At 53.8% G+C, this 25,897-nt stretch overlaps 1 protein-coding gene across 2 annotated transcripts in view; it reads left to right on the top strand.

Annotated features, from left to right (window-relative positions):
• LOC111154678 (kazrin, periplakin interacting protein) overlaps positions 1-25,897 on the top strand; it is a 433,844-nt gene that overhangs the window by 280,670 nt on the left and 127,277 nt on the right. The window contains exon 1 of one of the 2 annotated variants that reach the window (XM_022514492.1): positions 11,183-11,390. The exons of the other annotated variant lie outside the window; for it this stretch is intronic. Coding sequence (XP_022370200.1) covers positions 11,183-11,390 — 208 coding nt within the window. Of the gene's footprint in view, positions 1-11,182; positions 11,391-25,897 lie in introns of those variants that run through there. 2 annotated transcript variants of the gene reach the window in all.

The raw sequence follows: 25,897 nt of genomic DNA, 5'->3' as shown, positions 1-25,897 counted from the left end.
TGACTGTACCTCCCAGCTCAGGCATCCTGCATCTCAGCGCAGAAAGTCTGCGTCGTCTCTGATGGGCTCCGCTCTGCACACTTAGCTTATTGTGGCTGGAGGCTTTTCCAAGGCCAGAGCCTACCCTCCTGTCCCTGGGAAGGGTCAGACGGTTGGCCCTGCTGCTGCTGATGGCGAAGCTCCGGGTTAATGACAAGGGCCCCATGCCAGAAGGTACTCACATCCACAGGATGGCTCAGGTGGGCCAGTCCACACATGGCCCGTCTGTAGTCTCTAGGACAGTTTCCCCACTGGCTCTGTGGCTGCGAGGAGTTTTGGCTAGGCTAATAGGACATCCTGTCGGCCTCCTAATTGTATCGACGGAAGGGAGACCCTGGGAAGGAAAAGGATCTGCCCAAGGTCACCCAGCCAAAGGGACAAACACTAACGTCTCCTACCCCGTCTGGTCTGCCACATTGGGATCTCCCGGGAGCGGGCACTGGTGAGGTGTAAGGGACAGACAGACCGACAGATGGACTCAGGATAAGTACGGACTTTACCTGTCATCAACTGTGGCCTAAGACCAGTGATTGTAGACTCCGTGCCTGGAGCACTGACATGAGTGAGGAAGTCAGGGGTCAGACTAGAGTGAGTAGCAGGGATGAAGCGGGAGGGGGAATGGGGAAGTACACTGCTACCATATGGGGTGAACAGGGGTTCACTGTTACCAGACTTCCTGATTTTTCTGAAGTAAAGCTGAGTATCTGAGCTTTTTGCTATAAATTACCCTCATTTTAAAATGTTGGCAACTCGGGACCCCTGGGTGGCTCAGTAAGTTAAACATGTGCCTTCAGCTCAGGTCATAGTCACAGGATCCTGGGATCAAGCCCCAGGAAGCCCTGCTTCTCCCTCTCCCTCTGCCTGCTGCTCCCTCTGCTTGTGCATGCTCTTTCTGTCAAATAAATAAATAAAAATTTGTAAAATAAAATAAAATGTTGGCAACTGGTGTTTTAAATCCTTTTTTAGTAGAGTGCTAGGAAAAGAAAATACATTCCTAGGCCACATTTGGCTCTAGGGCCACCAGTGTGCAATCTCTGCTCCTTTCTCTTACCCTCAGTTTACTCTGCTTTAAAATGGGTATAATAATAGTATCCCTTTCTTATAGGGAAGTTGTGGGATTGAATACAGCAGTGCCTCTAGAGGGCCCATCATACCATGGGCCCCACAGAAAGTGGAACTTATCGTTATTTATTAGGACACGGGACACTTTTCTTAGGTGAAATGGGAAGGGACTGGCATATTAAGTTTGGCACAAGGCAGGTGGGAAGCCCCGAGCTAGAACTCGGGATCTTTTCATGAATCCACAAAATGGATCATGCGTTTTCTGTGTGCCTGGCCCTGTGGGCGTATTTTAAGTCCAAGATCTGTCCCTTCCTCGAGTTTGCAGGGGAGGCGGGACGAAGCCCATGCAGCAGCCTGTGAGTTTGTCCTTCACCCCAGGAATACCTGTGAATCCCTCCACTAGGCCCCTAATCTGGGAGAAGCATTCCACTTTCAAAGCTCAGGTCTTTGAAAATAAAACAGAATGCAGCTTCTCTCGCAGTTAGCAAAACACATTTTTGCTTGTTTGCTTTGTTGAAAAAGTTCGGGGGAAGATGCCAGTCCTTTCTATGTATCTGCCTCCTGAAACCAGTTCCAAAGATATTTAAAGGGCAGTTCTGGGAAAAGAAGAACTCAGAACAAATTCTAATTAGTCCCACTGGGACTAGAGGCCATTGCAGATCTCTGCCCTGAGAACCTGAGACCAGGGCCCAAAGTTATTTCTTGATGTCCAGAGTGCGGAACATTCTGCGTTCCTCCCTGGGCTTGGCCCACACCGGAGAAGCTTGGGGCAAAGTCAGGCCTGTTTCTGGCCTTGCTGGGGGGCACTTACAGCTCCAGAAACCCCAGATCTGCTTGGGTGGTGGTGATGGAGGCCGGGCCTGCTCTGCCATTCAGAGTGGGAGAAGCCAGGAGGTGCTTGGGCTGACGTGCCTAGGTTCTGGTGGGCGGGCAGGCAGGCGGACAAGCAGGTAAAGCAGCCTCGGGCGTGTGCAGACAGGCCTCCTGGAGCCCAGGCAGGTGGCCTCCTGACAAGGGAGGGCCCTGGAGTTTGGAGTCTGGGTGCAAAAATCCATCAGGGTGGGGGAGGGGTGGTTATGTAACTATGACGCCACAGTCACTGAGAAAGTGACCTTGCTATGCTCCACTGCCTCGTTCCTCCCCCCCTCAGAAGGACATGAAGATGGAGCAGCCCTTCCTCTGGGCTCAGCAGTGGCCCTCAAGTTTATCATCAAAAGGGGCATCTGGAGGGCTGTTTAGACACAGACCATCAGGCCCCACCCTTGAGCCTGTGACTCAGGAGATCCGGGTCGAGTAGAGAATTTTTCTCTCTCCTAAATGCTCAGGGCTGGTGCTGATGCCGCCGGTCTGGGGGTCACACTTGGAGAATCACTGTTCTAGGACTGAGTGAAGTCAGTCTGCCTAAGCCCCTGATTTGCTGTGTGCACCCGGGCAAGTGTCTGCGCTTCTCTGGGCTTCAGTTTTTCTTAGGAGGAGAAGCCAGCTTTTGTCTTTGAACAAGTATCCCTCAGTGTTGGGACACCTAATTCCTCTTCCTCCGTAGCTTAGAGATCTTCACGTGAAAGGTCCAGGCTTTGCACAGGGCTCTTACCCCATCGTTCAAACTTGCTTTTAGCCACTGGGAGGCTAAGCCGCTATAGGAGAGATGGGCACTTTAAGCCTTAAAGGGGCAGGACGGGCCAGCATCTCTGGCCTGCACATGAGAATCTAAAAGTGGTTCACCAGGCTTGTCTTTGGGATCCTTTCGTTTCCTTGGGGAGGTGGGTGGCAGAGGCCCATCCCAGCCCCAGTGACAAGGCGCCTATGTCATAGAGAGTTAGAATCTGCTGGCGGTCCTCCTTTCTCATCTTAACATCCAAGTAGGGTTTTAGCTTCCTACACACTGGGGTCCTGTTGCCTCTTCCCACGACATCTAGGATAGGAGTGGGCTCATGGCAGATGCCGAGTGAGGACTGACCAAATAAAATGAACAAGCAAAGGAGCAAATGGGTCCTTCACTGAACCAGCCCCAGAGCCCAGCTGTCTTCCATCTGCCCTCTGCAGCTCCGTGGGCTTCCCCACATAGAGTCTCCTTTGTTCTTCACAGAACAGTCTTGGGGAACAGGCAAGTACTCTTACTAACCCCATTTCACAGGCGGGAAAACTGAGGCCCCAGGTGGCCTGACTTGCTCAATTTCACTGCTAAGTACAGGGCAGCTGCAGCAAGAAAGGTGCAGAACTCCATGCCACAGCCCCTCACAAGACCCCCTCCCCAGTCGAATCAGTTTTACCTCCCACGTCCCTGGATGGAGGCTCTGCAGGTAATGGCTGTGGACATGAAATGGGAAGAGGAATGGCGTCACCGCAGGTGCCCGCGGCAGGCTTGACCACACAGGGTTCGCCTCCCGAGCCCAGGGCAGTGCCTGGCATCTAGTTGGTGCATAATCAGTACTTGTTGGGTCAACGGGTAGATAAAGGAAAACAGGCTTGGTTTAAGTCCTAGGTCTGAATTGACCAGTCGTGCGTTCTTAGACAAATCCTCTTTCCCCTCTAAGCTCTTGGTTTCTTCAACTGTGAAACAATAATAATAATAATTACAGTAACAACATAAAAGTTATGAGAGCAGACTCTCTAGAGCCAGAATTGCCTGTGTCTGAATCCTGGCTCTGCCATGTGGTACTGTGTGACCTCAGGCAGCCTACTAAACCTCTCTGTTTCTTGGTTTCCTCACTGATAAAGTGAGGATAAGGACACTATTTATATAGTGTTGTGGGGATTGTACTGAGCTAATATGTGGAAAGTGCTCTATCCAATATTACTAATAACCCTTAACAACGATGGTCTATCTCTGTGCATTGGTAAATTAAATAACATTTAAGTAACAATGTAGTTACCCAAAGGATACAAACATAGTGATTGGAAGAGACACCTGCACCCCAGTGTTTACGACAGCAATGTCTACAATAGCCAAACTGTGGAAAGAGCCCAGATGTCCATCGACAGATGAATGGATAAAGAAGATCTGGTAAACACACACACAGAGAGACACACACACACTGGAATATTACTCAGCCATCAAAAAATGAAATCTTACCATTTGCAATGATGTGGATGGAACTAGAGGGTATTATGCTAAGCGAAATAAGTCAATCAGGGAAAGATCAATATCATATGATCTCATTCATATGTGGAATTTAAGAATCAAAACAGAGGAGCATAGAGGAAGGGAGGAAAAAATAAAATAAGATGAAATCAGAGAGGGAGACAAACCATAAGAAGCTCTTAACCACAGCAAACAAACTGAGGGTTGCTAGAGGGGCAGAAGGTGGCGGCGGGGGGGACGGGGTAACTGGGTGACAAGTGATGGGCGTTGAGGAGAGCACTTGTCGTAATGAGCACTGGGTGTTATATGCAACTGACGAATCACTAAACTCTACCTCTGAAACTAGTAATACATGATATGGTAATTGATTGAATTTAAATTTTTAAAAACCCTTAGGAGTAACAAGTACCTAGGAGAAGAGTTCCTGGCACAAAGACAGAAGTGCTCATTAAAGAGTACATGTTATTCTTATCTCAGACACTGACTGGCCCATGGCCCTCTGTGTCCCTTGAGTCACACACAGGAAGTGGAGAGACACAGTCTGAAAATTGCGGTGGTGGAGGCCAGCCCCATTCCCAGTAGCCACCAAGCCCTGGGTCAAACTTGCCGTTGAACCAGTTGGAGGTGAAGTACTGCTAGTGGCCACCGGGGGCAGCAGAGGCCACCACGCCACCCAGCTACCTTGCGCAGCATTGCCTCAGTCCCGCAGCATTGCCTCAGTCCCGTCTTCAGGAGGTGAAGAAAGACCGGTCTTTTCCACGGGGCCCACAGGCAGGCATTTTCTCTAACTCTGACATGGGAGGCACCTCCCCAGATAACAACCCTCACTTCTGATATTTAGACTTCCGACCCTGCATTACCAGGCACATATCTTGAATAAGTGCCTTTGTCTCCATAAACCTCAATTTTCTCATCTGGGTCATGGGGATAGGGTGGTTTGGAGAGTTGAATGAACAAGAAAGAGCAGCCCCTGGAGGGAAGTGAGTGCCCAACAGATAGCACCTGTTGCCAAAGGAGTGTGATGCCTTTGAGCATGGAGTCTGCGATCAGGCTACGTAGCTCTACTTGCATCACTCATGGACTGTGTGTCTTTAGATAAGTGACTTGTCTTCTCTGTGTCTGTCTTCTCATTTATACGTGGGCATGATAATAATGTGTAGAGTATACCTGCATCTCTCAGGGCTGTTGGGAGGGTTAAATGGATCTGTAAAGTTCTTAGAACCCATAGAGTAAGTGCTAGGTCAATGTTCGCCAGCATTATTATTGTAAGTCATGGTATTTTGATGTTACTGTTTTTATTCTGAATAAGCAGCAACATTTAACTTCCTGTAGAAACGTCCTTCCTTGACATGAACTCCCCAGAAAGGGGCTTAGAGGAGATGGGGGGAGAAATGATCCCTGGATATGGGCTCTTTCCTTCTGTTGCAGCTAAGAATCTAGCTTGGGACCCAAGACAGTCCTGCAGGCAGGATGAGGAGGCCAGCTGCCCTCTGTAAAAATGCTACAATGCCCAGCTTTGCCCGAGGACTGAGCTAAGCCTTGGCCTCCAGGGCAGGCCCTTTGGAAGCCCCCAGAGGGGATCAGGATCTCTGCCAGGTCATTTGGAGCCCCGGGAAGATTGTCAGACGGTACCAATGAGCCCATGACAGGCACACAAAAGTGTCCAGCCAGGAAGGCCTCACCAGGCCAGATGGCAGGATGGATCTGGGGTAAAATCCTCTGTCCCCATAGGGCAAAGGTCTAAATAGATTTGGAGGAAAATCCTGTATAATCCTCCTGCTGCACCTGTGCCCCTGAGTCCTACTGGGATGGCCAAGGGAAGACCAGCACCGTCCCTGCTGGTGGCCTTGGTCACAAAGGCAACCCAGGGCCTGCCAAAGACCTTCCAAATCACAAGGCTGCAGATCTCCATGGAGATAACAGGGAGTGCCCCTCTGACTTTGAAGCAAGGGGCGCATCCCTCCAGCTTCCTCCAGCCATGTCCCCCAAGCCCATTTTTTGAGGGTTTACCCTGTGCCAGGGACGATTCAGAGCTTCACGCGTGTGTTTTGTCATTAAAACCCCCACCATAGCCCTCCAAGGTAGTAGCCATGATCCTCTCCATTTTACAAATGAAGAACCTGAGGCTTCCAGAGGCAAAATCGTTCGTCCGAGATCATACACTAGTGTGTGCCAGAGTCAGGATTTGAGTCCTGCGTTCCTAGCCTCCCACAGTGGGGCAGCCTCCAGTAACCTCATGGTATCACACCTTCTTATAACCCCTCCCATCGAGGGAGGGCAGGACCCAGTGACTCACTTCTGATGACCAGGGGAAAGGTGATGGATGTCATTTCTGAGATCAGGTTACAAAGAGACAGTGGCGTCCATCTTGTGCACACCCCGTCTTGCTCTTTCTTGGAGCCTTGTCTGGGAAGCAAGCCACCATCTTGTGAGAAGAGCTCTATCGTGGCAAGGAATTGGGGGGCAGCCTCCAGCCAACAGCCAACGAGGAACTGAATCTTGCCAGAGCCACAGGGGTGAGCTTGCAAGTAGATCTTCCCCCAAAGAGAGCCTTGAGCTGACTGTAGCCCCAAAGGACACCTCGATGGCAGCCTGTTGGAGACCTTGAGCCACAGGCCCCCAGCTCAGCCACGCCTGGATTCCTGACCCACAGAAACCAAGAGATAATAAACACTGGACGTTCTAAGCTGCTAAGTTTTGGGGGTGATTTGTTACACAGCAATGAATAACGAATACATTTGCTATCACTGCTCATGACACACACAAAACATATACACATGGCCACCATGAGAGGGACAGAAAAGACCAATTCAGTCATAGAGGGCTCAACTAGAAAAGTGCTTCCACCTCCACGAGCCCTTCATTTTGCCTTTGCCAGTGAGGGGCTTAGACTGAAAGACCCTTTTCCAGAGTCACACACAAGCAGTGGGGACCTGGCATTGCCACTGAGGTCTCCAGACTCCTGGGAAGTGTTGCCAGGAGTTCCCAAAGGTGTCACAGACAAAAGTGTGTAGATTCCTAGGAATCTAGAATTGCTCCTTGGACTTAGTTTCGGTGTTTGGAGAGCCTACAGTAATGTGGGCTGGAAGATCTTAGTAAAATCTCTTCTACAAATACTAAAAGCATAGCCAGTGGGGAAAAAAACCCTGAAAAATTCCAGTGGGTTCAAATATTCCACTTTGAGCACATATCAAATATAACGGGGTTCTTTAATATAATGTTTCGGGATTTTGTTCTTTAAGCCCAATTGTCTTGTCATTTTCTCCAGGATTCTAAAGGAAGTTTCCCTGAAAGCCAAGCGATACTGTGAATGGGAACTGCATTGATCCCTAGCACCCCTGTCCCCAGTGTCCTTTGTGTTTTCTTGGTGGCACCCCGTTGGCATCCTGAGGTCAGGGTCATGGGGACACCATCTGGCCTCAGAGCTCAGAACCAGAGCCATCCTCCCCACCCTCTGGCTGACTGCCATCCCCCCACCCAATTTCCCACTCTGCCATTGCTCCGGAATTAGTTGTCTGGAGGAATGGATGGGGATAGTTCCTGCTGCCTTGCCCCACCCCCCAAATCCTCCCTTCCTGCTGCCTTGCAGAGGCCGGACACAGCGTACCCTGGAGAAGGACAGATGAGGCAAATCGCAGGCCCAGCTGTCTCCAACATCAATCCCCAGCATCCCCCAGAGAGGTTGGGAAGATCTTCTGAGAGGAGAACCAGCTACATAATTTGCAGATCCCAATGCAAAATGAACGTGCGAGGCTCCTAGTTCAAAAATAATTAAGAATTTTGAGGCAATGACAGCAGAGCATTAACCCAAGCTCAGGACCCTTCTACCCAGGTTGAGCACTCAGAAGCTGGCCCTGTCTTGGAGCCTCCAATCAAAACCACCCTGGAGTTACCATTCCTAGAGGGCCTGCCCAGGTGCTCAGGGCAGAAAATGGTTTGTCACTTGGCTCCTGGATCTCCTGTTGCAGAACTGAGCAGAAACTCTCCTGGGTTCAGGGTATCCTTGTAATGAGAAACATCCCACAAGGAAGCAATGCCTCCCACCCAAGGCAGATGGTTTTTCTGGAAGCCTGCAGGCTGCTGCGGCTCTCAGAGCTTTGCCTGCTAACAGAGTTGGGAGGAGGGACTGAGAGGCAACACTGACTGGGGGAGGTCTGGGCAGTTGGAGAACCCCAGAAATTGATGGAAGGTGGGTCCAGCTGCCATCTGAAGTCCTGGTCCTGAGAATGGGGAACACTCTCTCTCTCTCTCTCTCTGTCTCTCTCTCTCTCTCACACACACACACACACACACACACATGCACATGTGTGCACACACACAAGGACAGCAGCAGAAATCCCCCAGGGCTGTGGGTTTGAGAAATGGCTTGGATTATTGAAATGTGAGTAGAGAGTATGTGCAGACTTCTGAGAGGTTGCAGGGGGACCAGCAACCTAGCAAGACTAGCAAGACTAGCAGTGAAATGAGCACTGGTGGCCAGTGGGCTACATAGAAACTTCTAGACCTGTTTACTCTATCGTTCTTTCTGCTTCCTCTCCTTCTCCCTCTCCCCTTTCTTTTTCATGCCAAAGAGTTGTCAACATTTTGAACTTAGATAACCCCTAAAAGTCCATATTCCTAGTAGCTCTTAAAAAAAAAAAAAAAAAAAAAGGAAAGAAAGAGAGAACTAAGGAACCTCTAGTGACCCTGGAGGCACATTCCTGCATTATAGCCATCTACCTCTTCTTATTTGCCACAGTCCTCACCACTCCCTAAAGTCTCCCTGACACCGAATCCAAGTGGCAAGTGCTAGGTATTCATGCTTGTGCTGCTGTTTTCTTGTCATGGAATTAAGAGAAAATTGCACGTCTCTATCAAAAGTGGAAAGATAAACTAAGAGTTCCATGTACTTCGAGGAATATGGGAAAGAGCATGTTTCTTTGTGGAAGCACCTTCTTACCTGCTTATTATGCAAAGCGTGTCTAAGCCAAAGAATACAACCTAAATGCCCTTAAGAAACAAACCACGGGGAGCCCAGCACAGCCCACCTCACTCATTTATGTCCTCAGTTGGGTCCCTGAAGACGTTTGGAACAGACACTCTGTGCTGGGTGTCTCCAGAACACGAAGGCATTCCCAGCTTCTTCCCTGGGGTGGCTCAGGGCAATTGTTCTTTTGTTCTGTTTTGCCTATTATCCCAGAAAAGGCAAAAGAATTGAGGGTTTCCCAGCATCTCCTATCACTTGGTGTGAGATCAGTTTCCTCCCTTCAGCGTCCTGTGGGTGTTTAACCCCATGGGTGGTTTTCTTCCCCGGCTGGGTGTTACTGGCCAGCTTTCCTTTGGTGTTACTGGTCAGCTTTCCACTGAGCATTTAGGGTTCCAGACAGGGGGAAGGGGTCTGAGGCAGCCCTGTGGACCTCTACAGCTGGGCTAGTTTTCCCGTTATTGGGAGGGTGAGGAAGGGGGGGGGGGTTAGACGCTGGCAAGGCTATGATGGATGGTGTCCAGACCACAGTGCTTGCAAAGGGATGGGGCTCCTCGCCCACAGACGGGAAAGTCACCTGTGAACAGTTTTAGACACTTGGGGTGGGGTGGAGGGAAGTCATTTGTTTCCCACAGCTTGGTGGAGAGCCATATGCCAGTGACCTAGAAATTCCCAGGGCTCAGGCCTCGGAACCAGAGGTTACAGAGCCAGGCCCTGTGCGTGCTGCCTGGAAGGGGAGGCTGGGGACATCCTGGAAGGTGTGAGTTCTCACCTGGCTATGCTGCCTCCGCTCCCCTTGTCTACACTAGGGGGGAAACCGGACTTGCTTCCCGGAGCTGCGGGGAGATAATTAGTCCTTCTAAAGAGCACCATAATCCTCAGATCAAAGAGGGCTTGGGGCTGCAAATTCATTTTACAGTGAGCTCCGCAAGCCACTGGAACACCCACTCCAGCGGGCAGGTTCGGGTTTGCAGACCCAAGATGCCACCTCGGACCAGGCTTAGCTGGGGAACTAACTAGCCCCCCACCCACTCCTGGGGTCCAAGCCTGGCCTTCCCTGGGAGTCCCTTCACCTGCCACATGATTGTGGCTGGGGGTCTTCAGAAGCATCTCTGATGGTGGACGGGGTGGGAATTACTGATGCCTCATTTTATAGATGGGGTAACTGAGGCTCAAGGAAGTGAGATGCAGACATAGGGCACCCCACCAGATCACAGTCTGCTTAGCGATGTGGACCATGTCGGACCCCCCACCCCCACCCCCACGCCCACCTCGCCAACCCCCGGCCCAGTGAATGTGCTCAGTATTATATTGACTTGAAGAACGCCTGGTCACACAGTACAGATGAGCAAAGGAAATGTCCCAAGGCTACCGCCAGGTTCCCGGTCCATTCTTTCTGCCCTCTCCTGGCCAGTGATTGGGACTTCAGCTCTTGGGCAGCGCTGTCACAAGGATGTCAGAAGAGTGGAGACATATGCAAATTGGGGTACCAGGCGGCCGTCCCCCAGATGCACTCACTTGGGGCTTTCAGAGACCTGGGCGCAGGCCTGTCCCTTCCGACCCCTGCGCCACTGGCCGTCTTTCTGACCCGCAGTCTCTCCAGAAATGACCATGTTGGGGATGCGCAGAGCGTCCCAGAATGGGGCCACGAAGCGCTCCCGGAGGCCGTGGGGCGAGTCCCGGCGCCGCCGAGGGGCCGGGGGCGGAGCCGGGCCGGGGGGGCGGGGCGCGGGGCGGGGCGGGGCGAGGCGAGCGGCGGGCCCTCGCCAGCCCGGAAGGAGCGGGAGGAGGAGCCGCGGGAGTGAGAGTCGTTTCCACGTGAGAGGCCGGCGGCCGAATTCCTCGCGTGCGGCGGCCGCGGACTGCCCGGCGTCGGCCGGACGGAGAACCCCAGTCGGGCGCGCGCGGGCGGCCGGCGGGCGGCGGGGCGGCGCTCGGCTGCGCCCCGATGCGGCGGCGGCCCGGGAGGCTGTGAGCCCCGCGCCCGTCGTCGGAGCCCCCGGCGCCGCCGCGGCAGCGCCCCCCGGGCACGCGGCATGCGGGCGGCCGACTCGGGCACCTGGGAGCGCGTCCGCCAGCTGGCGGCGCAGGGCGAGCCGGCGCCTTCCTGCGGGGCGGGGGCCGGGCCGGCGCGCCCCCGGGGGCCTGCAGCCTGCGAGCCGGGTGCGGACGCCGGGGGGCCGGCCGATCGGTCCCGCGCCGGAGCGCCCTCCGTTCGAGCGGATGGCGACTGCAGCCAGCCGGGTAGGTGCGCGCTGGGCGGGGAGGGCGGCGCGGCCGCAGGCCCGCGGAGCCGCCGGGGCCGGGCACGCGGGGGCGCTCCCGGCCGGATGGCCGAGCGCCGGTGGCAAAGTTCTCGCCGCGCGCCGCGCCCCGGGAGCCGGGAGGGGGGCAGGGGGAGTCGCGCGGGACGCGGAGTTCTTCAGCTCGCGGGCGGGGGGCTCGGCGATTGCCGCTTTCCGGCCGAGCCCCCAGAGCGAGCTGCAGGGGCAGGTCAAGGCCACGCCTGCCGGAGTTGTGAGATGCCGGGGCGCCCGGGACCTGCCCTGGGAGGCGTGGGAAAGGGGCCAGCCCGGCACGAAGTTGGGGCGGCCCCTCTCCCGCCGCACCTGTAACCCACCTGGCAGCCCCGCAAAGTGCCAGGAGAGCCCTGCTTTACTGCTGCCCCTTTGAGCGGAACATGATGGCTCGCTTTTGCTGGGAGAGGAGAGGTTTCTCTTCCACTTGGAGTAATGCAGAAAGAAATCGAGGCGGTGCAGACACAATGCGAGGGTCTGACTGTGTATCATTGGCTAATCTGCCCCAAACTGAGGACCGCGTTTTAATGTTAAAATATTCCGAGTGGGCGCGCCCATTCCATTCTGTTCGGGTCTCAACTGCCCCCCCCGCCCCCGCAAGTTACGTCTTGTGGGGGCGGGGGGGCGGGTTTGCCTAGAGGACCCCCTGGATCCCCTTGACTTTAGAGCGGCTTCCAAGAAGTGTCTGCCATCATCAGTGTGAAGTTGGAATACTTTTTCCAGGAAAAAGAGGGGAAGGGGGCGTACAATATGGTTATTCATTATTTCTTGGATACCTATTGTGTTCCCGTAATTTACGTGGCGCGTGTCCTTAAAATTTTATCACAGCTCTGGGAGGGAAGCTGTGTTATCTTCGTGAAGATAAAGACAGAAAAAGCCAGAGTTTGAGCAACTTGCCCAGGGTCCCACAATTTCAAATATTCTCTGTCGGTTCACACCGGAATGCCTCTCCCAGACAGCAAGCTTAACCAGCTGGGAAACACCAGGCTTATTTACCTAATAATTATTTCTTTCCTATGAGAAAAAGCCAGCAGCAATGCCCCCTAATTCCAGGCTGCCCGTCTTGGTCTCCCAAGGAGACAGGATCCTGACAATCACAGGCATAGCCGCAGGAGCTGGGACCACCGGCCAGTTGGCGGTGATGAGCTGAGCTGGTGCTGGTGTCCTGGAGCCATGGAAGTCTTGGGTCACCAAGGGTCTAGAAAAGGGACACTGAGCCCTGGAAGGAGCTTGAGTCCTTGGACCGTTTGTCCTGGGGTTGGGCCTGCTGGAGACAGTCCCACCTCCTTCCCAGCTGCACAGAGCAGTTAGAGGTCAAGACAGCTTGGTGTAAAACAAGAGCCCAGATGCGAAGAACAAGCAAGTAGGAGAGCTTGGGCAAGTTGCTTCATCCTTTTGATACTCATTTTACCAATCCAAAAAGTGCTGATAATAACTAGTGTCACCCAACATTTTGATCATTCCAAAGCTAGCGTCTGCAAATCACCTTGCCTCATTCATAGTTGATGTTTCATAAAAGTTAGTTACCAGCTTCCGTGGTGAGGCACCCATTGGGATGCGATGCTATCCGTTCCATCTCTGCCCTCCTGAACTGTGTCGAGATGAGATTGGTCCTGACTGTTGTGCCAGTGGCTTGTTATTATGTAAACATGGAGGAGATGGCTGGGTGGAGAGAGATCTGTTTACTTTGTGTCTACATAGACTCCATTTGTGTATTCATAATAACAATATCCTAATGACATGGTGTAGCTTAGAACCGCCTGTCTCCAAGGCCTTGGGGGGTGGTTGTTATTCCGATGGCCCTCGTGTTGTCCCTTTAGGGCAGAGAGCAGTGGAAATCTCTTGACTGACGGTTGGCATCCCTAGCATGAATCAAGATCAAGACAGCAGCTACACCAGTCAAGTCTGGAGTTCTCTCCGCCCCACCAGCCGCCCTTCACCCCCTTCTGCTCTCCGGTTCTTAAAGATCAAATGCAGTTTCTGAGAACTTTCGTGGTGGCTGGGCGTTGAGGTCAGCCTGTCGTGGACACGGATTCTCGAACCTTTGGATGTTATTAGGGGTTTCCTCTGGGAAGCAGATGAGAGCTCTTCTGGCTCAGAACCACAAGCTGAAATTATTGTTGAAATAAACATTTCAGCCAGGCTGTGAGGTGGCTCTTCCCAGGATCTCAGCACATCGCCCCCCAGCTGAATGTGATGTTCGGTTGAGGGAGCTGAACAGTGAGGACCCTGCTGGGTGACAGAGTCTGGGAATTGGCACCTTCAGAGGTGCAGGAAAGAGGGAAGGACGGGGGCGCCGCTGGCTTGGCAGGGTGGAAGCCGTACACTTTGACATTACTCACGGAGGGGATCCTGAGACCTGCAGAGTGATGGACTCTGTGCTGGTGACAGCTCTGGCCCCCAGGGTGGGGCCCCTTCCGGGGGAGGTGACCATTCTTTGTGCGCAGGCTAAGGACCCGAGCCGAAGATGCAGAAATTAGACACATGCTCAGTCTGCACCTGGTTCTGCCTCAAAGCTGTGTGACCTTGAGATACTCAGTAACTCAGTTTCCCTGATGGTGCATGGCAGGACTAACTCTACCCAAGGGGAGATCATCCAGGACCCCCTCCCTGCCCCAGAGTAAAGCAGGTGCTCCCTGAGCCTTCTTAGGCAGAGACGTGAACGTGAAGGATTCCTTCTCTGGTTGTGCATTCATTCCGTCACATTTCTTGAGCCACTACCTTGCCAGGCACTGCGGTAGCTGCCAGGGATCTATAGTAGCGAAGGGGACAGCTGCAGCCCCTGTTTCCATGGAGCTTCTTATCTGTGGGAGATTTCCAGCAGGCAAGTACACACAGGATGTGTCAGGAGATGGGAGGGCTGTACAGGAAAGTAAAGCCAGGTGAGGAGTTAGGGAGTTAGAGGGATGGGAGCGGGCGCTGGTCCGTCCATCTTGGGGTAGTGGGGCCAGAGAGAATGAAGTGAGCTGCACGGGTGCGGCGTCCCTAAGGCAAGGGCCCTGGTCAGCCAAAGCCACCAAGTCATTGTTGAAAAGTTGTTGGTCAGTTCGTATCTTCGGAGTCTGGGCACTCTATCTGTCCCATGGGAAGCCTACCCGGGCTTGCAGGCCCAGTTCAGATGCCATGCCTCCTTAAGCTTTTCTCTTAACCCTTAACTCTTAAAAAGTCCCAGGACCTAATGAAGCCTCTTCCAGCCTCAACCTTTTCTCTTAGTCATTGGGATTCTTGCTTCCTCGAGCCCCTCACACAAAGCCCCCTGGCCCAGGGCACCAGGCCCCTGTGGATCTGTGTGCTGGTTCTCAGTGCTCTGCTGTACCCTCCCAGGGGCCCGGCATGGTTCGAACCAAATGCGATGCGTTGTCTTAATCAGTCCTCCAAGGACCCCAGCAGGGAGGTGCCATTGCCAGTCCCGGAGGAGAAACCGGGTGCCCAGGATCACACAGCTTGGGGGGGTATCCCAGCGAGGACTTGGTTGTGGTATCCCAGATTGTAGCCCTCCCAGTACTGTGGAAAGACCTTGTATTGATCTCTAAAACGTAGACCCCCATGACAGTCCATTTTCTCTTTACATTTTTATCTTTAGAAAGAAGGAGGGGGTGGTTGTCCTCTCCTTGACATTCCTTGTTTTAAGCAACTCAGGCAGGCATGTGCTTATCTGTGTGTCTTTAGCAATTTTAGCAATAGGTGGGCCTCCTGTTATCCCCTTCTGGAAAGGGTTTCCGCAGGGTTGCGAGTGAGATTAAATCTCCCCATTGGAACTGGGGACACTCTTAGAAAGCCAGCCAGTAGGACTACCAGGGTTTCCTGTGGACGTCTTTGGCCACCCGAGTGGGACAGAGACAGCCAGGACAGCTGAGCAGGAGTGAAAGTCCCCGCTCTTGAGAACAATTCTGATCGGGTTCCCCTGTGGCCCAGCACCCTCACCGTGCATGACTGCTTGGTGACAGGGTTGCAGTTTCCTTCCGCCATGGCAGAGTACAGGCACCAGCTTTGGACTGAAAAAGCCCCAGGTTTGATCTGCCAGATCTCCTGCTTATGAGCTGTGTGTCCCTGAGCGAGTTATTGAACGTCCCAATCCTCAGTTTACCCATCTATAAAATGGGATCATCCTACCCACTGCAGAGTAGCTGGACAGGAATCTGTGTGGTTAGCACCCTTCCTACTCATGGAGCCCAGTGCTACCAGGACCGTACGAGGAAGGAGGATTCCCATTTTTCCAGAGTCCAAAGAAATTGATTGTATCTGTGTATGTGTAAAATTTAAAAAATTTTTTTTAAGTTTGAGCTATTGGAGCTTGATGAGATTGGCTGGCTCTGAAGGACTGGTGGCTGCTTCTCTGGCCTTCTAAATAATCAGGAAATTTCCATAAGGCGTCATTATGCACACCCTGTGTTCTTTGTGATATTCCCATTGAGTTAACTGGAGGACTTGCCAGGACCCTCCAGCCATCCTGAAAGCAGCTTACTTCCCTCTTAATCATCTCAGGAGTCACCTGAGTGCACGGTTCAAGGAAAACAGCAAGCACGAGCCTGGACCGAGCCCCCTCTCACCCACATGAGAGCCAGCTGACAAAAGTGGAAAATCAGGTACACGGCTGTTTACACAGATTTTCGCCCCAGCAGATAAGTGCAGACGACATATCATTAAAGCCGGCCAGAGCAGCCGCTGTGGGGATGCCGTGTTTGCTGCGAGTCACCAAGGGCTATAAACACTCCAGAGAGGATAGCAAGCCGTGTTTACAAGGTGTGTGTGTGTGCGTGCCTGCGTGTGTCGTTATTTTTTTATGAATTTACACCCCGCAAATGCATTTCACGCCGAGCGTGTCAGAGGAGCGCCTGTCCCGGAGGGGGAGAGGCAGGAATGACTCCCATCCAAAAGGACCACCCCTTCTGTGCCCCTTGGGGCAGCCACCGTGAAGGTGGGGACTTCGTGCTTTCTCTGGTCTGCTGTTTGGATGCCTTCAGGAGAAGCCAGCTAGAAGACACGGGTTGTGGCGGTTCCTCAGAGCCCCTGACTAGTGGCGTTAGTCTAAAAGGTGTGGGCACAGCCCCGAATTTGGAAGGAATGACCAGCCAGAAAGGTATGATGGGCAGATGGGCGAGTCCTGCCCCAAGCTGGGTGCCGCCACACCCTGGGGGCTAGGGCCAAGGGGAGCTGGTGGTTCCAGGGGGGACGCCCCTCTGCGGGCACCCTCCCTCTGTGTGCTGGGCCTTGGGGACCGCTTGGTGGGGGGGACGCCCACCACCTGGTGGCCTGACTACAGGTGCCGAGAGCCTCCTCTTTTGTAGCTGCCTGGGTCTGGAGGCTGGCGCGGGCGCCCAGCTCGTTGGGGCTGTAACTTTATCACAGGCATGGAGTGTGTTTGGTACCTTTTAATTGTCCAGAAGCTTCAGAAAGCTCTCCCCGGGGGCCCGGAGAGACGTAGAAACAGCCGCTGCGAGTTCCTGTCTGCTTTCTTCCCGTGCCCACACGGCTCTGCTCACCAGTGTGCTGCTGACTTTGAAGTCCTGTGCACCCAGGCAGGGAAGAAGGTGTCTTTCTGTTGGGGAAGGTCCTTTTCATGAGGAAGAAGCATTGACCAAGGGCCACCCAGGAGCTTGTCGCTCTGTCACCTGCCTTCCTGTCGGTCGTCTCCCACCCCTGTAAGGTAGCCCGCATCCTCCCCTTCTGAAAAGTGACGGGGTTGAGGCCTGAAGTAGTTACAGAGGTTGTAGTTGGTGGCTGTTCCCGGAAGCCATGCAGTCTGCCCCAGGACCATTGCTTTTCCCTCCAGTCGCCTTCATCAGCTGACGATTCCCTGAGGGCCACCTGGGCGCCAGGTGGAGGCTGCAATGCCAGGTGTCATGGGGCTCTCTCCCTGGCGTCTTTGACACGCTGGTTTCCAATCAGCCAGAGGCAGCTGGGAGTGAGGCCCCTCGGGCCCAGAGCTACTCAGTTGGCTCCAGGAGAGATACCCAGCCCTCCGGCCCCAGCCCAAATCCAAAGAGCCCAGCTGGCCTCGCGCGGGAGGTCCGACGCAGGCAGAGTCCTGACAGGGAACCCGCAGCAGGGATGGGTCAGTTCGCTCTCTCCACAACGTGGGGACACGGGCTCAGAGTGAGCAAAGGGCCCAGCCTGCAAGATGTCAGGGGCTTTCCGGGGCCAAATGGGGAGACTCACAGATACACGCGGTATCTTGGCAAAGCTGGGAACTTCCCTCTTGACCCCTTTGCCTCATCCCTCTTGACTCACTAAAAGGGGTTTCAGACTGGAGATCACAGTGGTCCAGGGTGCCTGCCAGTATCCAGATCCTCGGGCTTCACCTCTATAGGTCGGCCGGTAGGTCTGGGGAGGGGCCTGGGAATCTGTATTTGTGTTGAGCGCCTTGGGGGAAAGTGAGGCAAGGGCTCCATGGACCTGGCTTTGAGAACCTCTTTGCCCCTTGCCTTTCTGGGATTGGGTTAATTTTAGAATGAGAAAATTAGGCTGCGTACTCTGGTTTGCCCCCGGCACCCTCACAGAATCCTTAGAGCTTCCCTCCCCTTCCCGCGGGCGTCCCGAAGTTGACAGTCAGTGTACAGACACCCTAGCCAACCCTCAGTTTTTCTTTCTCTGGAGCGAGCCCGCCTCCCACCCCTGCCTGGGCACACCTGTGCTCCGAATCTGTTAGAAAGCGAGCCGTCGTGCTTGTCCATCTTGCAGCCCTCCCCTGTCAGGCATCCCCAGCGGAGAGCGGAGTCCCCCGGGGTCAGTGGACTCCGATGCAGATTCGGAGGCCCGCTTCCACAATTGCCTGCCTCCGTTCATCCAGGGTGGAATTCAGACCCTGCACTTTCTTTTTTGTCTTTTTTGCAGCAAAACCTACATAACACAGAATGGACCCTCTTAACCATTTTTAAGTGTGCAATTCAGTGGCATTAAATACCTTGACAGGCATCACCACCATCGGTCTCCAGCCCTTTCTCATCATCCCAAACAGTGACTGTCCCCACTGAGTAATGGCTCCCGGTAACCCAGCATGCCACCTTGCATCTGTGCGTTGGCCTAATGTAGGGACTGGATGCGGTGACCGCAGGACCCTGCCCTCCTCACGGACTGTCCATCCCTGCCCCTACGCTGCTGTTCCCAGAACCACAGGCAGAGATCCCCTGCCCCCCCTTGCTTTATCTCTCATGTTCTTTCCCTTCCTTCCCGGAAAACATGACCACCTCTCACGTGCGCTGGTAAGGTCTGGGGAAGGAGTAAGTTCAGTTACCTTTCCTCTGTGATTCGGTCCAGTCTGTGCTGGTTCGTACCTCTGCGTTCGTGATGCGTTAACCGTACCTTTTAGGGTGTAGTTGGTTTTGTTTGGTGTCGATTTCTTTGAAGGGGAATTGCTGGGGCTTTTATGAGTTTGTTTTCCATACTATATTTGTGATTACTAAGCTAACTACTAAGGACTCCTCATTGCCCTGGGGAGTCTAGCTCTGGCAGCCAACCAGGAGGAAGAAGAACCATCCTTGGGTTCTGGGGCAGACATGGGTGCTGCCCCCGCCAACCAGGACTGCCTCCTCCCACCAGCAGGTGCAGGGGGCCTCTAAGGGTGGGCCAGAAATGTCACTCTTGGTGGAGTCTTTTCTTTCTCTTACATTCTGGGAAAGATAGGGGAGGAGCCCCCTTTTGAGAGAAAGGGAAACAGAAGCAGGCATAATGTGATCTCTCCAGGCCAGACCTGTCTGGTAAACTCTTTGCAAAGATGGCAACGTTCTAGACCGCTCCTGTCCCATATGGTAGCCACTGGCTTTAAAATGTAGCTCGTATGACAGCAGAACTGAATTTCACACTTTATTTCATTGTCAAAGGCTCCATGTGGCGAGTGGCTGCTGTCGTGGCTGGCGCAGCCGGCCTCGGGCCAGGAAAGGGGCCTGCAGAGGTCTCTGTGGCCCATCGCAGCTCACGAGGCCTGCGAAGTGCGCGTTTCCACTGTGGCGCTCTGAGGCTGCTAAGCTTCTCCTCACGGCCCCTGGATGGCCTGCATCAGAATCGCTCAGAGCTCATTGTGGTTTTTAAGTTCCCCAGCCCCCCAGCAGACCCTCACAGTCAAAAATATCTGGGGATGGGCCCACAAATCTGCATTTGAAACAAGTTCCCTCCACCACCGCGTGATTCTGTCCCTCTCTGAAGCGTGAGGGTCAAGGCCTCCAGCATCTTCCAACTTGACCTCCGTGGGTCTTCCCAGCCCCCAGTGACCCATCAGCGCCCGTGTCCCTTTGCCCTTACCCCAGCACCCCCCGCCATAGCCCCATGCCCCAGGCCAGCCATTCTCAAGACGGGTGCCGAGACCAGCAGCATTGGCTTTGCCTGAGAACTTGATGGTGACGCAAATTCTCAGCCCAGCCCAGACCTACAGAATCGGAAACATGGGTGGGCCCAGGAGTCTGGGTCTTACCCAGCCGACGGAGGGGATGCTTTTGAAGGCCAGTCACTGAGCAGGACTTGCTCTAGGAAGCTCCTGCTTACGTTTTCCCCCAAATCCCCTCTTCCATCCTCCCCTCCCTCTCCCTATACCTTCCACCTCCCCTGTGCCCTGGCCTGTTCTCTCACTGGCTGCCCAGAGCTGCTAAGACCCTTTTAAACCCAAGGGCTGCAGGGTGTGTGGCTTTACATGATGCGTCTGCATTTCACAAAGGCCTTTGGGGATCCTGGCCTTCCCCCAAGGGGTCACCCTAATGGGGATATCATAGGGAGGCAAGCAGAGCAGCAGCCGACAGCACCCCCATCCCCCCCCCCAGGGTCCCAGGTGGTGGCCGCCCACTCATCCTGGGCCAGAATCTCCGAGGAGCAGAGGGCCAGATGGGCCCATTTCCCCGGGACCCCTCTTGGGGACAGGGGCTCTGGTGCTCCCCTCCCAGGGTCCATTGGCTCAGAGGAAGTTGGCACAGCTCACAGCTGTGCTTAGCAGAAGGCACTTGCGTGTCTCGCGTCTTTCCAGTGTGCAGAGAAAGCAAGGGAGGTGGAGGCCAGAATGTTCCAGCTCGCTATGCTGCTTACGCCCTGTGGGACCTCCCTTCTGCAGGTCACGCGCCTCTCTGCCTCAGTTTCCCTGTTCCACGAGATGAGATTCCTGTACCAGCAGCAATCTTGGTCCCTCTGGGATGCTGGTGAGGGCAGACCTGTGCCTCGGGTAGCCAGTGCATTTGGGGTTGCCAGAACTTTCCTGGTTTCAGCATTGGAAGTCCCATACCGTGGGAAACACCTCGGTCCCCGGCAAACCAGGACAGTTGGTTCCCGGTCCATATCCCAGTGGCTTCTTGACACTGTTGCTGCCGTATGGCACGCGACCCCCCTACCCCACCCCACTGGGGGAACCCGTGCCCTCCCAGCAGCTAAGGCATCACCTGCCTGGCCTTTGACCCCCTCTGCCTTCGCTGACCTTCTGGCCCTGCTCCCTCCCTCCCCACTCATTCATGTCTCTGGGCAACAGCTGCTGCTTGGACTGACCCACACCTCGGATTCTAGCTGAGCACCTGTTTAAAATCACACCTGCTCATTTTTTCCACGTTCAGTTACTCCCTGGTTAGAGATACTCAGGTGACTAGGTGTCTGGGGCTGACCAGCTGAGCCAAATCATTTCTACCCGTTGGTGCCTCCACTCTGGAGGAAGGTTTTTCTGTCTAGCACCCTTGGACCTTGAACCAGAAGGAGAGACTCAGCCTCTCTCCGGGTCTGCCAAGACTAGCTTAGTGCCGGGGACCACGAACATTCAATAGTCTCTACTCAGCGTCTCCTCACTGTCCCCACTCCCACCCCTCGCCTTCTCCTCATTACTTCTGTTGCCTCTCCACCCCACACTGACTCCAAATTCCATCCTGTCCTGGGCCCCTGGCCCTTCTGCAAAGCCTTTCTTGTTCATTGCCACAGACCTGCGTCATGTGGAGCGTAGTGGAGATGTGACCGGGGCATTTCTTTAGTGTAACCCTGGGGCTGTCCTCTGAACTAGAACCTTCGAGGGGGCAGGGACCATAGGGGCACCCAGATATCTGTCTCCTTCTGTGTTTGCCTGGAGCACAGAGCAGGGCTCCAGGAAGTGCCCCATCTGGGAGGAAACACGCACCCATGAATGCTTGAGCTGGCAGGACCTTAGGAGAAGTTTAATCTAGCCGCCATACTGGCACACCTTTGGAGGAGCCCCTCCTGGCAGGTAGGGCAGCACCTGGAGAACCCCTGCAGCCCCCACTAGTCACTGTCTGGGTTTTCAGGGGTCAGTAAATATATCCCTCTTTTCTTCTGGAATTTGGAGGCAGCTTAAAGATTGAGGCAGGAAGAGGACCGATGAAGAACGTGAGTTGGGTCGTGCCCACCCACCTTTGTTCTCAGCCCGGGTCTGAGGTTTCAATGATGAGTCCGTTTGCTTCTCCAGCTGTCCTCGTCCTCTGGTCACCTGGTCACTGTGTCTCTATAAACAGGTGTTTCGGTGTGTGCTACAGGCTCCAGATTCACTGACGTTCTTTTCTCCCATTTGTCCTGCCAGTATTTGTGGTGCACCCGCCTGGGTCAGAATCCTTCTTAAGTAGCGGGGATATGATCGTAGATCAAACACAGTCCTCCCCGCTCGCTTCAAGTCAAGGGTATTTTCAGAGAATCAGACACGGAAAACTCCGTGTTTTGGATGTCCCTGAAAATTTCCTAAAATGCCTTTCTGCTTCCCCACTTTGGTGAACAGAGCACATGGGACCCAGATGACTCCTTTTTTAGAATCAGGCTTCTGCAGACCCTCAGGGTTCTAACTCAGAGCCTGAGCCACCCCCTCCCCCTGATAGCTTTCCTGGCTTGGGTTAAGGAAGGTAAGAATCCGTTGCATTGCTGAGCCTTGTCATTGTTTGCTGCTTCGTCCTCAAACATGAGCCAGAGTTCTATTAGCTGGACACTTGAGCTAGCTGGGACCTGGTTAGAAGAGGTCAGGTGGTCTCCCCCTCCCCCACATACACCATCTCTGTCAAATAAATAAAACTAAGAAAAGGAAGAAGAAGAGGTTTTGTTGTGCGTTTGAGCAGCTGATGTTTGAAACAACCCGCAGCTCCTCTTCCCTCCCTACATGCCAGGCTCTTGGGGTGGGCATCAGGTGTGTCCCTGTGTGACCGCCTCTCCAAGGTGACTGGGCCTCCGTCTGCAGCCGGCCCTGATGACCTCTGGGGGCAGAACCCCGCCCTCTCGCTGTCCCTGAGCCAACTCTGCTTTCCGGCTTCCTGGGCTGACGCACTAGTCCTGTTCCCTGGGTCCCTTTTGGAGACTTGCTGTTTGCAGCGTCGGTGAACCAGTGTCCTGAGCACTTGTGTGCTCAGAGGGACTCTGCTTCTCCTCCGTCCCCCACATCACCTTAAACATGCCCTCAGAGGTCTGACGTCACTTGTGTACAATCAGGTGGAAACCATGCGGGGGAACCTGACCCGGGAACTCCTGCTTGGCAGGATTGCCTACGTTCAACAACCCAGATAAATTGATGCATTAATCACCCCATTTTACAGACAAAGTCCCTGAGGCACGGGGAAATAAAGAAACTCGTCCCAAGCCATAGAGACAGGAAGCCGAGAAAATAAGATTCAGCCAAAGGTCCAGCTGGGGTCCGACTGGAGCCCACAGTAGCCGTTACTCTCCTGTCCCCACTTCCGGGCACGCTGCAGTGTCCCTTGTCCCCATCCTCTGCTGGGGCATGGCAGCTTCTGAGGTGAGCAGTCACAGAGGGACTTGATCCATTGAAAGGCCAGGCACACCCCTTCTGTCCAGGGCTCCCCGTGGCTGCCTCCCAGGGCTTGGGCTGGTCCCTTATGAAGTGGGAGGGTCGTGGGGCAGCTCAGCAAACTCCAGCCAGAGGCTCAGCTGGGGGGAACTCTGCACAGGCATCCCTGACAGCAGGTTCCCTCCCAGGGCTGCGGGCTTCCTGCTGCTCTTGGCTGTAACATGCTGAAGATAACAGATTACAGGGTGTTCAGTGACTTGCCCGTTCACCCTAGGAGGTAGGGAGGTATAATCACTGTCATTCAGAGTGGCACCTGAGGCTCAGAGAGATCCATGCTTACTGCTCAAAAACTGTTCGTGAAAAAATTTTGTATTGTTTGCCCTTCTTACTTTCCTACCACCTGCCTACAGAGTCGTGTAGTTGCAGGACCTGCTGAGTTACAAATAATAGAAACACAACTGAAGCAGACTCATAGAGAGGAAAATCAATAGCTCCGCATAACTGAGATAGAGATAAAGCTAGCTTCAGGCAGAGCTGCATCCAGGTGCTCAAATGATGTCATCTCCCAGCTCTCCTTTCATCTGTTTGGGCGTTATCCTTTCTGGTATCAGAAATGACCCCTCACAAGTCTGAGTCACACTTACCTTTCTATGATCCCAGGGCAGAAAGTCTTTCACTGTCAGTATATCCAGAAATCCCAGGACTGATTATCATTGGCTTAGCTGTAATCATGTGACAGCTCTGAACCAATCACCTGGTCTGGGTCTGCACCCTGCCCTGGAGTTAGTTGGGGTGGGGGTTGTGAACCCCCAGGGAAACTCCCAAGTTGGATGTTAGCCAGAGGAAAGTCAGGGAGGATGGACTGAAAATGGAAGCCCCAAGGCAAATGTGGGAGCTGAGTGCTGTGGGGTGTGAGCTGATTCCTTTAGCAGGTGCATGTCTATGCCCCTCGCTAGGTGTCATGAGGTTGAAAGGAAAGCCTTGGATGTGGACCCTGTCAGTTAAAGATGTTGCAGGTTTTCTTGAGCAGCTACTATGGGCTGGGTCCTCTTCTACACCCTTGTGGAGGAGCTCTGTTTTTTCTTCTATTAATCATTCATTCTTTCTCTCTAAGGACCACCTCTCAGCTCCCTTCTCAGTCTCCCAGTCATATATTATTAGGACCCCTCCTTTTACATCCCTCTGTGTGTACCTCTTTGGTCACACCTGTCCCAGATGGGCTCTTAGAAGGACCCTGCCTCTGTTGGCTTCCTGAGCAGGGGCCTGGGTGGGGTTGATTTGGGCCTGCATAAATGCATGATGTGATGTTCCCCTTGCCAGCCTCTTGCTGCATCCCCGATGTTGCTGAGCACACTGAGGTCAGTGGCAGCAGCTGGCCCCTGGGCACTCCAGATGGCATCTGGCTTCTCTCAGCCTCTCCACTGGGAGTCAGACTTTCCAGGCTCTGTGTGTAGAGCTTGGCCATCTCCCTGGAAAGCACGGATTGATTCCCCTTAGAGATGACCTGAAACCGTACCCAGCAGATAGATGCTACCTTCTCACAGCAAAGCAGGGAGTGGGCAGCCAGAAGGTAAGAATTTAGAGAAGGGGATGGTTAGCTTGCCTCTGTGCCTGTCATTGTTAGAGGGTGCAGGTGCTGGTTCCACATTTCCTTGGGTATCTGCCCCATGGAGGAGCGTAAGCGAGCTCCCCCACTAACACAAGTACCCGGACCCAGGGCTCTGACTGTAGGGACATCAGAGGCACGTCCCAAGTGCTCAGGGCGGTAACGCCAGACTGCCTGTGTGCGGATGGTTCCAACAGTGCGGACCTTGAGCAAGCTTCTTTAATCCTTCTGAGCCTCAGTTTCTCCATCTGTAAAATGGGGAGGCTCTCGCTACCTAGTAGAGGTTTCATGGAGATTAAATGAGATGATTTCTACGGTCTTTAGCATGGACCTTGGCACATAGTAGGTGATTGGTAAACATTGTTTGTGTTAGTTTTATACCAGAATGGGTGCTGGAGAGATGCGAGGCTCCCCGGACAGACGCCCCCGTAGCACAAGTCCAGGATCAATGATCAGTGGGAGATAACGGTCGTTGGGGTGGGGTAAGCTCCTGTCAGGGGAGAGTTTCTGGAGGCTGCACCTGCTAGGGCTTTGTTTCCCGACTCGGAGGTAGGTGTCCTGCAGCAGTTTGTCAGAGACTGATAAATTGTGGGTAGCCCCCGTGAGGGGCTCTTGGGGGAGCTGCTTTATCTTTCTGAGCCTCAGGTTCCTCATCCTGTCATGGAAGTGACGAAATCCACCCTGCACGGCCAGGTATACAGTAGGTACTTAATAAGTAAAGGCACTGCTTTATTAATAAGCCATCTCAAATGGGTTGCAAATAATAAAATGTTTATTAAGCCTGGGTTTAGCATTGGCAGTGTTGGAAGCATCTTCCAACAGGGTCGGATGAGTGTATGTGAGCGTGAACGCCCACCGGGCTCTCTGCCTGTTGGGACATGAGACTCTTGGCCATGACGGAGCTTTGAGCCTTGTTGTGTGTGGCATACGGTCAGGTCAGGGCACTGTGCTGAGCAGTGATGATGGGAAGTGCTTGGGGAGCCCAGGCCATGCGGGAATCCCCTGGTCAGAGGGAATGTGAGTTGGCCTTGGGGAAGTCCTGGGTCTTGACCAACACCACCCCTCCCTTAGCAGCCTCAGGAATGCCAAGTTCCAGTGACAGTCGCTGAGCCCTGGCCCAGCCCCGCATCCTGCAGGGAGGCTGTGCTCCAGC

Source organism: Enhydra lutris, unplaced genomic scaffold (assembly GCF_002288905.1).
Source record: "Enhydra lutris kenyoni isolate GAN:26980312 unplaced genomic scaffold, ASM228890v2 scaffoldscaffold38, whole genome shotgun sequence".
Classification (NCBI taxonomy): domain Eukaryota; kingdom Metazoa; phylum Chordata; class Mammalia; order Carnivora; family Mustelidae; genus Enhydra; species Enhydra lutris.
This window is presented reverse-complemented; position numbering and strand designations above follow the sequence as displayed.